Source organism: Sapajus apella, unplaced genomic scaffold (assembly GCF_009761245.1).
Source record: "Sapajus apella isolate SASKATOON/1434 unplaced genomic scaffold, GSC_monkey_1.0 scaffold43, whole genome shotgun sequence".
Classification (NCBI taxonomy): domain Eukaryota; kingdom Metazoa; phylum Chordata; class Mammalia; order Primates; family Cebidae; genus Sapajus; species Sapajus apella.
Window position 1 is genome coordinate 4266274 of NW_022436983.1, and position 12375 is coordinate 4278648.

Genomic DNA, 12375 nt, shown 5'->3' on the forward strand with positions numbered 1-12375 from the left:
TACAATTTTTTTTTTTTTTTTTTGAGACGGAGTTTCGCTCTTGTTACCCAGGCTGGAGTGCAATGGCACGATCTCGGCTCACCGCAACCTCCGCCTCCCGGGTTCAGGCAATTTTCCTGCCCCAGCCTCCTGAGTCGCTGGGATTACAGGCACACGCCACCATGCCCAGCTAATTTTTTGTATTTTTAGTAGAGACGGGGTTTCACCATGTTGACCAGGATGGTTTCGATCTCTTGACCTCGTGATCCACCCGCCTCGGCCTCCCAAAGTGCTGGGATTACAGGCTTGAGCCACCGCGCCCGGCCTGCAATTGTTTTTTTAATTTTATTTTATTTTGAGACAGGGTCCCACTCTGTCGCCCAGGCTGGAGTGCAGCAATGGAATCTCAACTCACTGCAGTCTCAACCTCCCAGGCTCAAGTGATCCTTCCACCTCAGCCTCCCAAGTAGCTGGGACTATAGGCATGTGCCACCACACTTGGCTAGTATTTTTTTTTGAGTCGGAGTTTCACTCTTGTTGCCTAGGCTAGAGCAACAATCTCGGCTCACTGTAACCTTTGCCTCCCAGGTTCAAGCAATTCTCTTGCCTCAGCCTCCTGAGTAGCTGGGATTACAGGTGCCTACCACCATATCCAGCTAATTTTTGTATTTTTAGTAGAGACAGGGTTTCACTGTGTTGGCCAGGCTGGTCTTGAACTCCTGACCTCAGGTGATCTGCCCCACTCGGCCTCTCAAAGTGCTGGGATTTCAGGTGTGAGCCACTGTGCCCAGCCTAATTTCTTTCTTTTTTTGTTCGCGGTAGAGTTTTACTCTTGTTGCTTAGGCTGGAGTGCAGTGGCATGATCTGGGGTCACCATAACTTTTGCCTCCCGGGTTCAAGCGATTCTCCTGCCTCAGCCTCCTGAATAGCTGGAATTACAGGCATGCACCAGCACACCTGGCTAATTTTGTATTTTTAGTAGACACAGCGTTTCTCCGTGTTGGTCAGGCTGGAAACTCCCGCCCTCAGGTGATCTGCCCGCCTGGGCCTCCTAAAGTGCTGGGATTACAGGCATGAGCCACAGCGCCTGGCCCTAATTTTTAAATTATTTATGGAGATGAATCCTCACTATGTTATCCATGTTGGTTTGAACTCCTGGACTCGAGTGATGCTCCCACCTTGGCCTCCCAACGTATCGGGATGACAGGCGTGATTCCCTGTACCTGACCTGTAATTGTTCTTATCCCTCCAGATTTGATCTGTTTTAGCTGTTTTACTTATTAGTTTATGTTGGTTATTACACTGATTTATTGAACGCTCTAAATTCACATAGTCTTCACTTAATACATATTTATTTAAATCCTCCTATGCAGTAGGTTCTGTTCTAGGATATGTGGCTTATATTTTAGTGAGAGAAAACCATTTAAAAACCCAACTGGGCATGGCGGCTCATGCCTGTAATCCTAGCGTTTTGGAGATCTAGGTGGGAAGATTGCTTGAGCCCAGGGGTTTTTTTTATGACCAACCTGGACAACATAGTGAGACCTTACTTCTACAAAAAGGTCTGGGTGTGGTGGTGCGTGCCTGTAAGCCCAGCTACTGGGGAGGATGAGGCATGAGAATCGCTTGAACCTGGGAAGTAGAGGTAGCAGTGAGCCGAGATTGTATTGTGCACTGCAGCCTGCCTCAAAAAACAAAAACAAACGAAACCATAAAATCTGTCAGATGGCGATAATTGTGGAAGAAAAGAGAACAGTATGTTGATGTAAGTACCGCTGGGGGTGTGTACGTGTCTTTGCTATTGTAAACAGCACTGCAGTAAACATACATGTGCGTGTGTCTTTATAATAGAATAATCTATATTCCTTTGGGTATATACCCAGTAATGGGATTACTGGGTCAAATGGTATTTCTGGTTCTAGAATAAAGTGACATTTTTAGCAGAGGCCTGAATCAAGTGAGGGAGCAAACCAGGTAGATCTCTGTGGGGCAGTCTTTGCAGACAGAAGAAAAACAGATGCAAAGCTTTGGGGTAAGAATGAACTTGTTGATGACTGATGCAAGGCAGGGCTGAAGCAGTCATCTTCAATTTCCCCTCATTTCCTTCTCAAATGTTGAGTCTTTAGTGAACATTATGATTGCTTTTTAATACACCTGTAGGAATTTCAACAAAATCAAAGCCATTCTTTAACTTTGGTCCTGTCATTGATTGCTACCTTAAAATCCTTTTGTTGTTGTTGTTGCTGTCTGTTGTTTTTTCTCTTCTACTTGGTCCACAGCTTGAAAGAAGGAGAGACTTCAAGGGTGGTTGAGCAGCTGGCTATAGTTAGAGGCTCAGACAGAAGCCCCAAGGCCTGAGGGCTGCAGCAAGACCCCTAAAAGGCTACTGGGCTCAGGAGGCTCCTAGATGTGGTTGAAATCCTTTGCTTTTGCTTGTACATTTTAATTCTGAGTTGGAACAGCTGTGTCCTATGCTGGCATGGTTACTTCATCGAATTGGAGCGGTCTTTAGGCCACCAAAGGGGTATTTTTATTAGTTCTGGGCTTAATCTTACAGCATTATTCCTAGGGTCATACTATTTACTTCATGAATCTGGTGAAAGTGCTGCTGGTGTCTTGTTCATGAGAGGCATGCAGTGCTGGGAATCAGTCCACTTCCTGTTTTGACTTGGGGTTGATTCTTGGACTTCTCCCTACCTGCAGCCCCCACCCCCTGCCCCACGTTTGCTAACTTGGTCCTGCAACCTCTGCTGTGCTTCTGGTTTTACCAGCTCCCAGCTTGTGACTCCAAACTGCCCACTAGCACACTGCCCACACAGTGGGATGTGAACTGTGCACGGTACTGCTTTCATGGCCTTTGTCATACTTCCGAGCCTAGCAGAGGCGCAGGGACAAATATTGTGTGTGAGAGTGGTTTCTATACTATGTGTTCCCTGTCCTGTGAGGATCTTGTGGCTTCGTAGGAGAGATAATACTTGTCGCCCACCTGCTTGAAAGCCTTCCTCGTCTCCTTATTTCCAATTACCGTCTAATCCAAGGGCTTTCAAGGTGCTCTGTAACGATGTTCCAACCTCTTCGTGTAATTCAGTGTCTTGATTTTTCAGAGCTTGTTCTCTGTTCCTGTCCCAGTCAACATATTCACCCCAAAAGGCCTGTAACCAGTAGAGATTGTGCTACACAAACCACTCTTAGTTTAGGTGCGTTTGTCTTATCTTCCAAACTACAGTGAAAGCTCTGGGAAAAAAAAACCAAAAAACTATCTTGTATTTCTATCTGTTGAGTTCATAGTAGGCATCCAGGAAGTAGTTGGGTTGACTGCATTGATTTGGGAGTACACTGGGAGTTTTCTTCTTTCCCTCCCTCCCTTCCTTCCTTCCGTCCCTTTTCTTACTGAGTCTCGCTTTGCCACCATCTTGTTCTGCTGCCAGGCTGGAGTGCAATAGCGTGATCTCAGCTCACTGCAACCTCCACCTCAGGTGCAGGTGATTCTCCTGCCTCAGCCTCCCGAGCAGCTGGGACTACAGGTGTCAGTACGCCCAGCTAATTTTTTTTTTTTAATATTTTTAGTAGAGACAGGGTTTCACCATGTTGGCCAGGATGGTCTCGATCTCTTGACCTCATGATCTGCCTGCCTTGGCCTCCCTAAGTGCTGGGATTACAGGCATGAGCCACTACGCCTAGCCTCAGTGTCTGTCTGTCTGTCTGTCTGTCTGTCTCTCTCTCTCCCCCCCCTCGCCTTCTCTCCACTCTCTTTCTCTGTCTCTCTCTCTTTCAAGATGGAGGAGTCTCCTCTGTCTCCAGCTCCAGGCTGGAGTGCAGTGGCGCCAACTTGGCACACTGCAACCTCAGCCTCCCAGGTTCAAGCAGTTCTCCTGCCTCAGCCTCCCCCAGAGTAGCTGGGACTACAGGCGCACACCATCACACTCAGCTAATTTTTGTATTTTTAGTAGAAATGGGATTTCACTGTATTGGCCAGGATGATCTCGATCTCTTGACCTTGTAATCCGCCCAGCTGGGCCTCCCAAACTGCTGGGATTACAGGCGTAAGCTACCACGCCTGGCCTTTTTTTTTTTTTTTTTTTCTTCCTGAGACAGAGTCTTGCTGAGTTACCCAGGCTGGAGTGCAGGGCACGATCTCAGCTCACTGCAAGCCTCCGCCTCCTGGGTTCAAGCAATTCTCCTTCCTCAGCCTCCTAGGTAGCTGGGATTACAGGTGCCCATTACCAAGTGTCTGGCTAATTTTTTTGTATATTTAGTAGAGATGGGGTTTCACCATGTTGGTGATGCTGGTCTCAGACTCCTGGGGTCAAGCAGTCCTCCTGCCTTGGCCTCCCAGAGGGTTAGGATTACAGGCATGAGCCACTGTACCCGGCCCCTCTCCAGTTTTCCAATTGGAATCCAAGGGAAGTAAGTTTAAGAAAAAGTTATGACTTTGAAATCTTTGGATTCAGAAGAATTTGTCACCTTTAACACCTAGAGTTGAATGTCCATACCTTGAGAGCCTAAACATTAAGCCCTAACCAGCCGCCAGCAAGTGGACATTGGTCAGATTTGGCAGGATTTCATCCGCTGAAGTGGACTGAGAGCCACACCCTTCCCTGTCACTATACCCATCCCCTATCCTTAGTGAAGCAAAACGCTTTGTTCCCTTCTCCTTCTCCTAGTGACGGGAAATACCATGATCCTAAAGAAAGAAAATAACTTTTTACCTCTTAGCCTGAGGCCTCTTGACTTCAGGGGGTTCTGCTTAATCAGTGTGACGCCTCTTCCCGGGCTGCCTGGATGTGGTAGATGAAAGAGACTAGCTCAACCCTGACCTGAGAGAAACCCTTTGGGAAGGGTCAGAAAATGTTCACCAGCCAAGGATGTGTGGTTATGCTTCTTCTTTTGTTTCTAAAATTTGTCATTATTTTGACAGGGGATGCGTAATGGAGTATTTAGATTTGCTATTGTAAAGTATGCAGCATGGTACTCAAAAAGTAATTAAACACATAATTTATTTTCTTTTTCCTTTTTATTTTTTTGAGATGGAGTCTTACTCTGCCGCCAGGCTGGAGTGCAGTGGCGCCATCTTGGCTTACTGCAGCCTCTACCTCCTGGGTTCAAGTGATTCTCCTGCCTCAGCCTCCTGAGTAGTTGGGACTACAGGCGCGTGCCACCAAGCCCAGCTAATTTTTGCATTTTTAGTAGAGACGGGGTTTCACCATGTTGGCCAAGATGGTCTTGATCTCTTGACCTCGTGGTCTGTCCCCCTCAGCCTCCGACAGTGCTGGGATTACAGGTGTGAGCCACCACGCCCGGGCTGAACACATAATTTCTAACTTTGACGGAACTGTAAAGCATTAGAATTTTTTTAACGTCAGTTTTATCATTTTATAGAGAAACTGAGGTATTAAGAACAAGTACAGAGTTCACTTTAGAAAATAGTCCCAAAGCCCTCCTGTATTCAGTGACTTTTTTTTTTTTTTGAGAGAGAGAGAGTCTCGCTCTGTTGCCCAGGCTGGAGTGCAGTGGTGCAATCTAAACTCACTGCAACCACCATCTCTCAGATTTAAGAGATCCTCCTACATCAGCCTCCTGAGTATCTGGGATTATAGGTGCCTGCCACCACGCCCAGCTAATTTTTTCATTTTTTAGTACAGACGGTGTTTCGCCATGTTGGCCAGTCTGGTCTTGAACTCCTGACCTCAGGTGATCCACTCGCCTCAGCCTCCCAAAGTGTTCAGTCACTATTAAATACCCACTGTGAAATGTATTCTTAGTTAGCAAGGGAATGGTGCAGGGTAGAGAAGTGACCTTAGATGTGGCGGTAAATGAGGTGTGGCGCCTGGGGGGACTAAAAATCCAGTTACAGGCATATATCCTTTTTGGCTACAAGAGTTAGGTAGATTGTAATTTATATCTGTTTGTTCATTGTGAATTGTTTGTAACAAGTAATGTTAATATAGAAGTATCAGTAGATCCACAGGAATTATGCTTGTGAGATTATTTGAACCGATAGGTTGAGAGGGAAAAGTCATTGAACAGTGGTGGGATAAAGTCCCCCCCCCTCTTTTTTTGAGATGGAGTCTTAATCTGTTGCCCAGGCTGGAGTGCAGTGGCATTATTTCACTGCAGCTTCCACCTCCCAGATTCAAGCAATTCTCGTGCCTTAGCCTCCTGAGTAGCTGGGAGCTACCACGCCCAGCTAATTTTTATATTTTTAGTAGACACGGGATTTCACCATGTTGGCCAGGCTGTTGTCAAACTCCTGACCTCAAGTGATCTGCCCACCTCAGCCTCCAAAAGTGCTGGGATTACAGGCGCGAGCCACTGGGCCTGGCCTCACCCTCCCTTTTTAGTGCTTAGGTATGCTAAAAGTGGACAACACCAGAGCAGATGCTGTGGTAACTAGGTGAATCTGTTCTTTACACTCGGGTTTGCCCTGATTTCTCATTCTGTTCTTGTCTGACTCATACAGGTGTATCTATAGAACTTGTAAACATGTTCACATTGGTTTTTTTCCATTGGCTCCTCAAAGTAGAACTATGAGGTAGGCTGCACAGATGCCAGTATTATCAGAGCATAGGTAAAAATATTAAGTAAGGCCGGGCGCGGTGACTCAAGCCTGTAATCCCAGCACTGTGGGAGGATGAGGCGGTGGATCACGAGGTCAAGAGATCGAGACCATCCTGGTCAACATGGTGAAACCCCGTCTCTACTAAAAATACAAAAAATTAGCTGGGCATGGTGGCGCGTGCCTGTAATCCCAGCGACTCAGGAGGCTGGGGCAGGAGAATTGCCTGAACCCAGGAGGCGGAGGTTGTGGTGAGCCGAGATCGTGCCATTGCACTCCAGCCTGGGTAACAAAAGCAAAAATCCGTCTCCAAAAAAAAAAAAAAAAAAAAAAAAAATTAAGTAAGAAGACTTACTTAAGATTACAAAACTAGAAATGATGGAACTGGCGTCCAGTCCTAGTTTTTTGGTAAAATAAACATTTATTTTAGAATAATTTTTGATGTATAGGAAAGTTATGAAAATAGTATACAGGATTGCTGTGTACCCTTCATCCAGTTTCCCCTAATGTTAATATCTGGTTCATTTGTGAAAACGAAGGAATTGGCCTGGATATGATTTTAACGAAACATGCGTCTCCTCAGTCTCCATTGGTCTATGGCAGCATCTCAGTCTTGTTTTCATGATCTTGACAGTTTTGAAGAATACTAGTCAGTACTTTGAAGAATGTCCCTTAATTTGGCTTTGTCTGGTGCTTTCCTCACGATTAGACTGCGGTTATGGGTTTTGGGGAAGAATGTCACACAGGTGAAGTGCCATTCCCATCACATCCTATCAGGGGTGTGTAGTATCCACATGATGTCCCTGGTGCTGATAACCATCACCACATGCCTAAGTTAGTGCTGGCCAAATTTCTCCACGTGAAGTTACTGTTTTTCCCTTTCCATACTCAGTTCTTCGGTATGGAGTGCCTTTTTTTTTTTAAGGGTTGGGAATTAAACTTTACCTCCTGGAATGGGTAAGTACATATATATAATTTGGAATTCTATAAGGAAAACTTGTCCCTTTTCCCCTGTTATGTATTTAATCTCTTAGATCAGTATGAACTCATACACATTTATTTTATACTTTGGTTATGATTTCAATAGCAGCATTACTTATTTTTCAGGAATTATTCCAGCTTTGACCATGGGAGTTCTTTCAAGTTGGATCCTTGGTCCATTTGACGTGCCTTTTATTTTTTTTTGAACACTGTCTTTCTGGCACTGTAAGATGCTCTAGACTTAACCTTGGATTTTTCCTGCCCCAGCTCTAGAAATCAGCCAGTTCTCCAAGGAGCAGTCCTGGTCTACTGACTCCACGTGTATGATTCTATGCGTGATTCTGCCTTTTGACACTAAGGAAAGGATATTCTATCTTATGAATATGAAGATCAAAGTAATTTTCTAATTCTTGCTGTTGATTTTCTTATCCCAGTATTTAAGATACCATTATTGTTCTTCACAGACTTGAAATGTCATTTTATTTCATTTACTATTTTATTTTATTATTTTATTTTATTTTACTTTATTTATTATTATTTTTTTAAGGACGGGGTTTCACCATGTTGGTCCGGCTGGTCTTGAACCCCTGACCTCAGGTGATCCGCCCGCCGTGGCCTCCAAAGTGCTTGGATTATAGGCGTGAGCCACCACGCCTGGCCTTATTATTTTATTTTTGTTTATATATTTTTTGAGATGGAGTCTCGCTCTGTTGCCCAGGCTGGTGTGCGGGGGCATGATCTCAGCTCACTGCAACTTCTGCCTCCTGGGTTCAAGCAGTTCTCCTGCCTCAGCCTCCCAAGTAGCTGGGATTACAGACGCCTACCACCATGGCTGGCTAATTTTTGTATTTTTAGTTAGAGATGGCGTTTTACCATGTTGGCCAGGTTGGTCTTGAACTCCTCAGGTGATCTACCTGCCTTGGCTTCCCAAAATGTTAGGATTACAGATGTAAGCCACTGCGCCTGGCCGAATTTTATTATTTTATTTTTGAAACGGAGTCTCCCTCTGTCACCCTGGCTGGAGGGCAGTAATGCAATCATGGCTCACTGCATGTCACTGAGGCTGGAGTGCAATGGCACTATCTTGGCTCACTGCAACCTCTGCCTCCTGGGTTCAAGCAGTTCTCCTGCCTCAGTCTCCAGAGTAGCTGGGATTACAGGTGCCCGCCACTATGCTCAGCTGATTTTTGTATTTTTGTAGAGGTGGGGTTTCACCATGTTGTTGGCCATACTGGTCTTGAAATTCTGACCTCAGGTGATCTGCCTGCCTCGGCCTCCCAAAGTGTTAGGATTACAGGTGTGAGCCACTGCGCCCGGCCGAGAGACTTATCTCTTAAAAGAAAATAAGGAGGCTGGGCACTGTGTCGCCTGTAATCTTAGCACTTTGAGAAGCTGAGGCAGGTGGATGACCTGAGCTCAGGAGTTCAAGATCAGCCTGACCAACATGGTTAAACTCCTTCTCTACTAAAAGTACAAAAATTAGCCAGGCATGGTAGTGCATGCCTGTAATCCCAGCTCCTCGGGAGGCTGAGGCATGAGGACTGCTTGAACCCAGGAGGTGGAGGTTGCGGTGAGCCGAGATCATGCCATTGCACCTCAACCTGGGCAACAAGGGTGAAACTCTGTCTCAAATAGATAGATAGATAGATAGATAGATAGATAGATAGATAGATAGATAGATAGATAGAACGAATGGAATCACATGGTGTTCAGAGATTGAGGAACACTTGTATACATAATAAATTGTTGCAATTGCTGCAGAATTGCACCACTTGACCCGCAATATGAAGATCATGTGGAGATGCAGGAAAAAATGAATTCACATGATCTCTTTGATGTCTTATAAAAATATTACAAATGCAATAGATTACACTGTGTGATACACACTGGTGCTCTGTTACTACACTGTTGTTGTACACACACTCTACTGTGTTACAGATAGAGTTTTTAAAACAATATATAATTATGAGTTTAATTTTAGAACTGGTTTTATAGGTAGAAATTTTAAAGCCTGCTTATTTGCTACCATAATGATCATTGAACTTTATTATTGATTAATTTTAACTTAAAAGTTACTTGACTTTTACTTGTGATAGGTAAAATAATATTCTAAGAATTCTAAGAACCTTATTGATGCTCTTTTATTTATTCATTCAATAAATTTTTTTTTCAGAACTTACTTTGGGTTATATTTCTTGAAACTAATGAATTAAAAGTTTTACTGTCTTCTACGAGCTTGTTTCAGAATTCTCACTACATTTGATGTCTTTTGTATTTTACTGAGTCTTAGGAAGAGAGAAAATTTAGCTTTTTATTTTCTCCATAAGTCCTTTGGAAGTTTTAATAAGTTAGTACATGCAAAGAACTGCTTTCAAGAATGGAAAAATGTTTTGTAATATTCTTCAACGAAGAGAAACATTAAAAGGTGGCAAATTTACTTTCATAGAATGCTGGAAGGGTTAAAATTGTATTTATTTAGTAATTGTTTTCACTCCGACTGGAAACTCTCAAGTTTCTCTGGGGTTTTTTTTCATATCTTTTTTTTTTTTGAGATGGAGTCCCTCTCTGTCACCCAGGCTGCAGTGCAGTGGCGCCATCTTGGCTCACTGCAACCTCCACCTCCCAAGTTAATGCAATTCTCCTGCCTGAGCCTCCCATGTAGCTGGGATTACAGGTGTGTGCCATCATGCCTGGCTAATTTTTGTATTTTTAGTAGAAACAGGGTTTCACCATATTGGCCATGCTGGTCTCAAACTCCTGACCTCAAGTGATCCGCCTTCCTCATCCTCTCAAAGTTCTAGGATTACAGGCGTGAGCCACCATTCCCAGCCGATGGTTTTTTTAAACTGTCATTTTTCTTTCAGCTCCATAGGTATATATATTTTAAAGTATTTGCAAATGCTTGGGTATTTCTTCTGTTTTCATAGGAAGATATTCATTGAGTTAAAGTAATTTTTAAAACTTCAGTGTGAAACATGATTTTAAAGACATTGATGAGGAAATTGCTGTGAGAAATTGTCTGTCCCTATACTAACGACTGCAGTTTCACTGTACTGTAAGCTCTGTGAGGGCAACAAAGTATCAGGTTTTTAATATCCACTAAGGTGTTCAATCAATAAATGGATCAATCTATATCAAAGGACATTGTTGAGTAGTCCACTTGTATTTTTTTCAACATTTTATTACCAAAATTTTAAACATAAAGTTGAGAGAATTTTGCAAGGAAGACCCATATACTCACCATCCAGATTCTCAGTCTCCTGAATAGCTGCGATTACAGGGACCCGACTAATTTTTGTATTTTTAGTAGAGACGAGGTTTCACCATGTTGGCTAGGCTGGTCTTGGACTCCCAACCTCAGGTGTTCTACCTGCCTCAGCCTCCCAAAGTGTTGGGATTACAAGTGTGAGCCACTGCACTGGCCTGGTTTATTAATATATCTTATTTACACTGCAAGGATTTTTCTGGACCATCATGGAAGTTAATTTGTATTTCTTTTTTTTTTTTTTTTTTTTTTTTTTTGAGACAGAGTCTCACTCTATCGCCAGGCGCCAGGCTGGAGTGCAGTGGCACAATCTCGGCTCACTGCAACCTCCGCCTCCCTGGTTCAAGCAATTCTCCTGCCTCAGCCTCCCAAGTAGCTGGGACTATAGGCACATGCCACCACACCCAGCTAATTTTTGTATTTTTAGTAGAGACGGGGTTTCACCTTGTTGGCCAAGATGGTCTTGATCTCTTGACCTGGTGATCCACCTGCCTCGGCCTCCCAAAGTGCTGGGATTACAGGCTTGAGCCACTGTGCCCGGCCTGTATTTCTTTTTTTTTTTTGAGACGGAGTCTTGCTCTTGTTATCCAGGCTGGAGTGCAATGGCGCGATCTCGGCTCACCGCAACCTCCATCTCCTGGGTTCAGGCAATTCTCCTGCCTCAGCCTCCTGAGTAGCTGGGATTACAGGCACGTGCCACCATGCCCAGCTAATTTTTTGTATTTTTAGTAGAGACGGGGTTTCACCATGTTGACCAGGATGGTCTCGATCTCTTGACCTCGTGATCCACCCGCCTCGGCCTCCCAAAGTGCTGGGATTACAGGCGTGAGCCACCGCGCCCGGCTGTATTTCTAATTTGTATTTGTGGACCATTGTTTGAATTGGTGCAAGAGAGGTGATGAGGAGTGAGTTTTAGGCATTAGGTGTAGCTGTTACTGACCTCATATGAAGTATATTGATAACTTATGATTTCTTAGTAATGTTCCTAGGATTTTAATATTGTTTCCAGCTTTTTATATAGCCTGATAGAAATTCCTAGGTTGCTGCAATATCATGATGGTGTGACTGCAGATTGTGCGTGTTTACTGTTGCTATTACAAATAGCTTCGACGTTATTTCACATGGGGCTTCATCCTTACCATGTTTTCCGTCTAGGAGTAGCCCATCGAAGCCAGAGCAGTGAAGGAGTCAGTTCTCTCAGCAGCTCGCCCTCTAATAGCCTTGAAACACAATCTCAGTCTCTCTCACGTTCTCAGAGCATGGATATCGATGGTGTCTCATGCGAGAAAAGGTAAAGTGAAGCCAGTTTTCTTACATGCTGTTTTATTTCGGGAAAGAGAAAGATCCATTCACTTTAGTCTCTAATCCAGTAGTCTTAAATTGCCAGCTAGAGACCATACCATTCCTTAGCAAATTAGTGTCAAATTTATTAAAGGTTTTGTATTATTCAGAAATGTTCTTCATACTCTTGTTGTTGTTGTTGAGTCTTGCTCTGTAACCCAGGCTGGAGTGCAGTGGCACAATCTTGGCTCACTGCGACCTTCATCTCCCAGGCTCAAGTGATTCTCCTGCCTCAGCCACCTGAGTAGCTGGG

General features: G+C 44.1%; 1 protein-coding gene across 4 annotated transcripts in view; it reads left to right on the plus strand.

Moving 5' to 3' along the window:
* The window catches only part of UBE4B (ubiquitination factor E4B), a 147673-nt gene that overhangs the window by 47007 nt on the left and 88291 nt on the right, over positions 1–12375 (plus strand). For 3 of the 4 annotated variants that reach the window (XM_032300332.1, XM_032300331.1, XM_032300334.1), the window contains one exon: positions 11937–12072. In XM_032300332.1, coding sequence (XP_032156223.1) covers positions 11937–12072 — 136 coding nt within the window. Of the gene's footprint in view, positions 1–11936; positions 12073–12375 lie in introns of those variants that run through there. The other variant, XM_032300333.1, reaches the window with a different exon arrangement.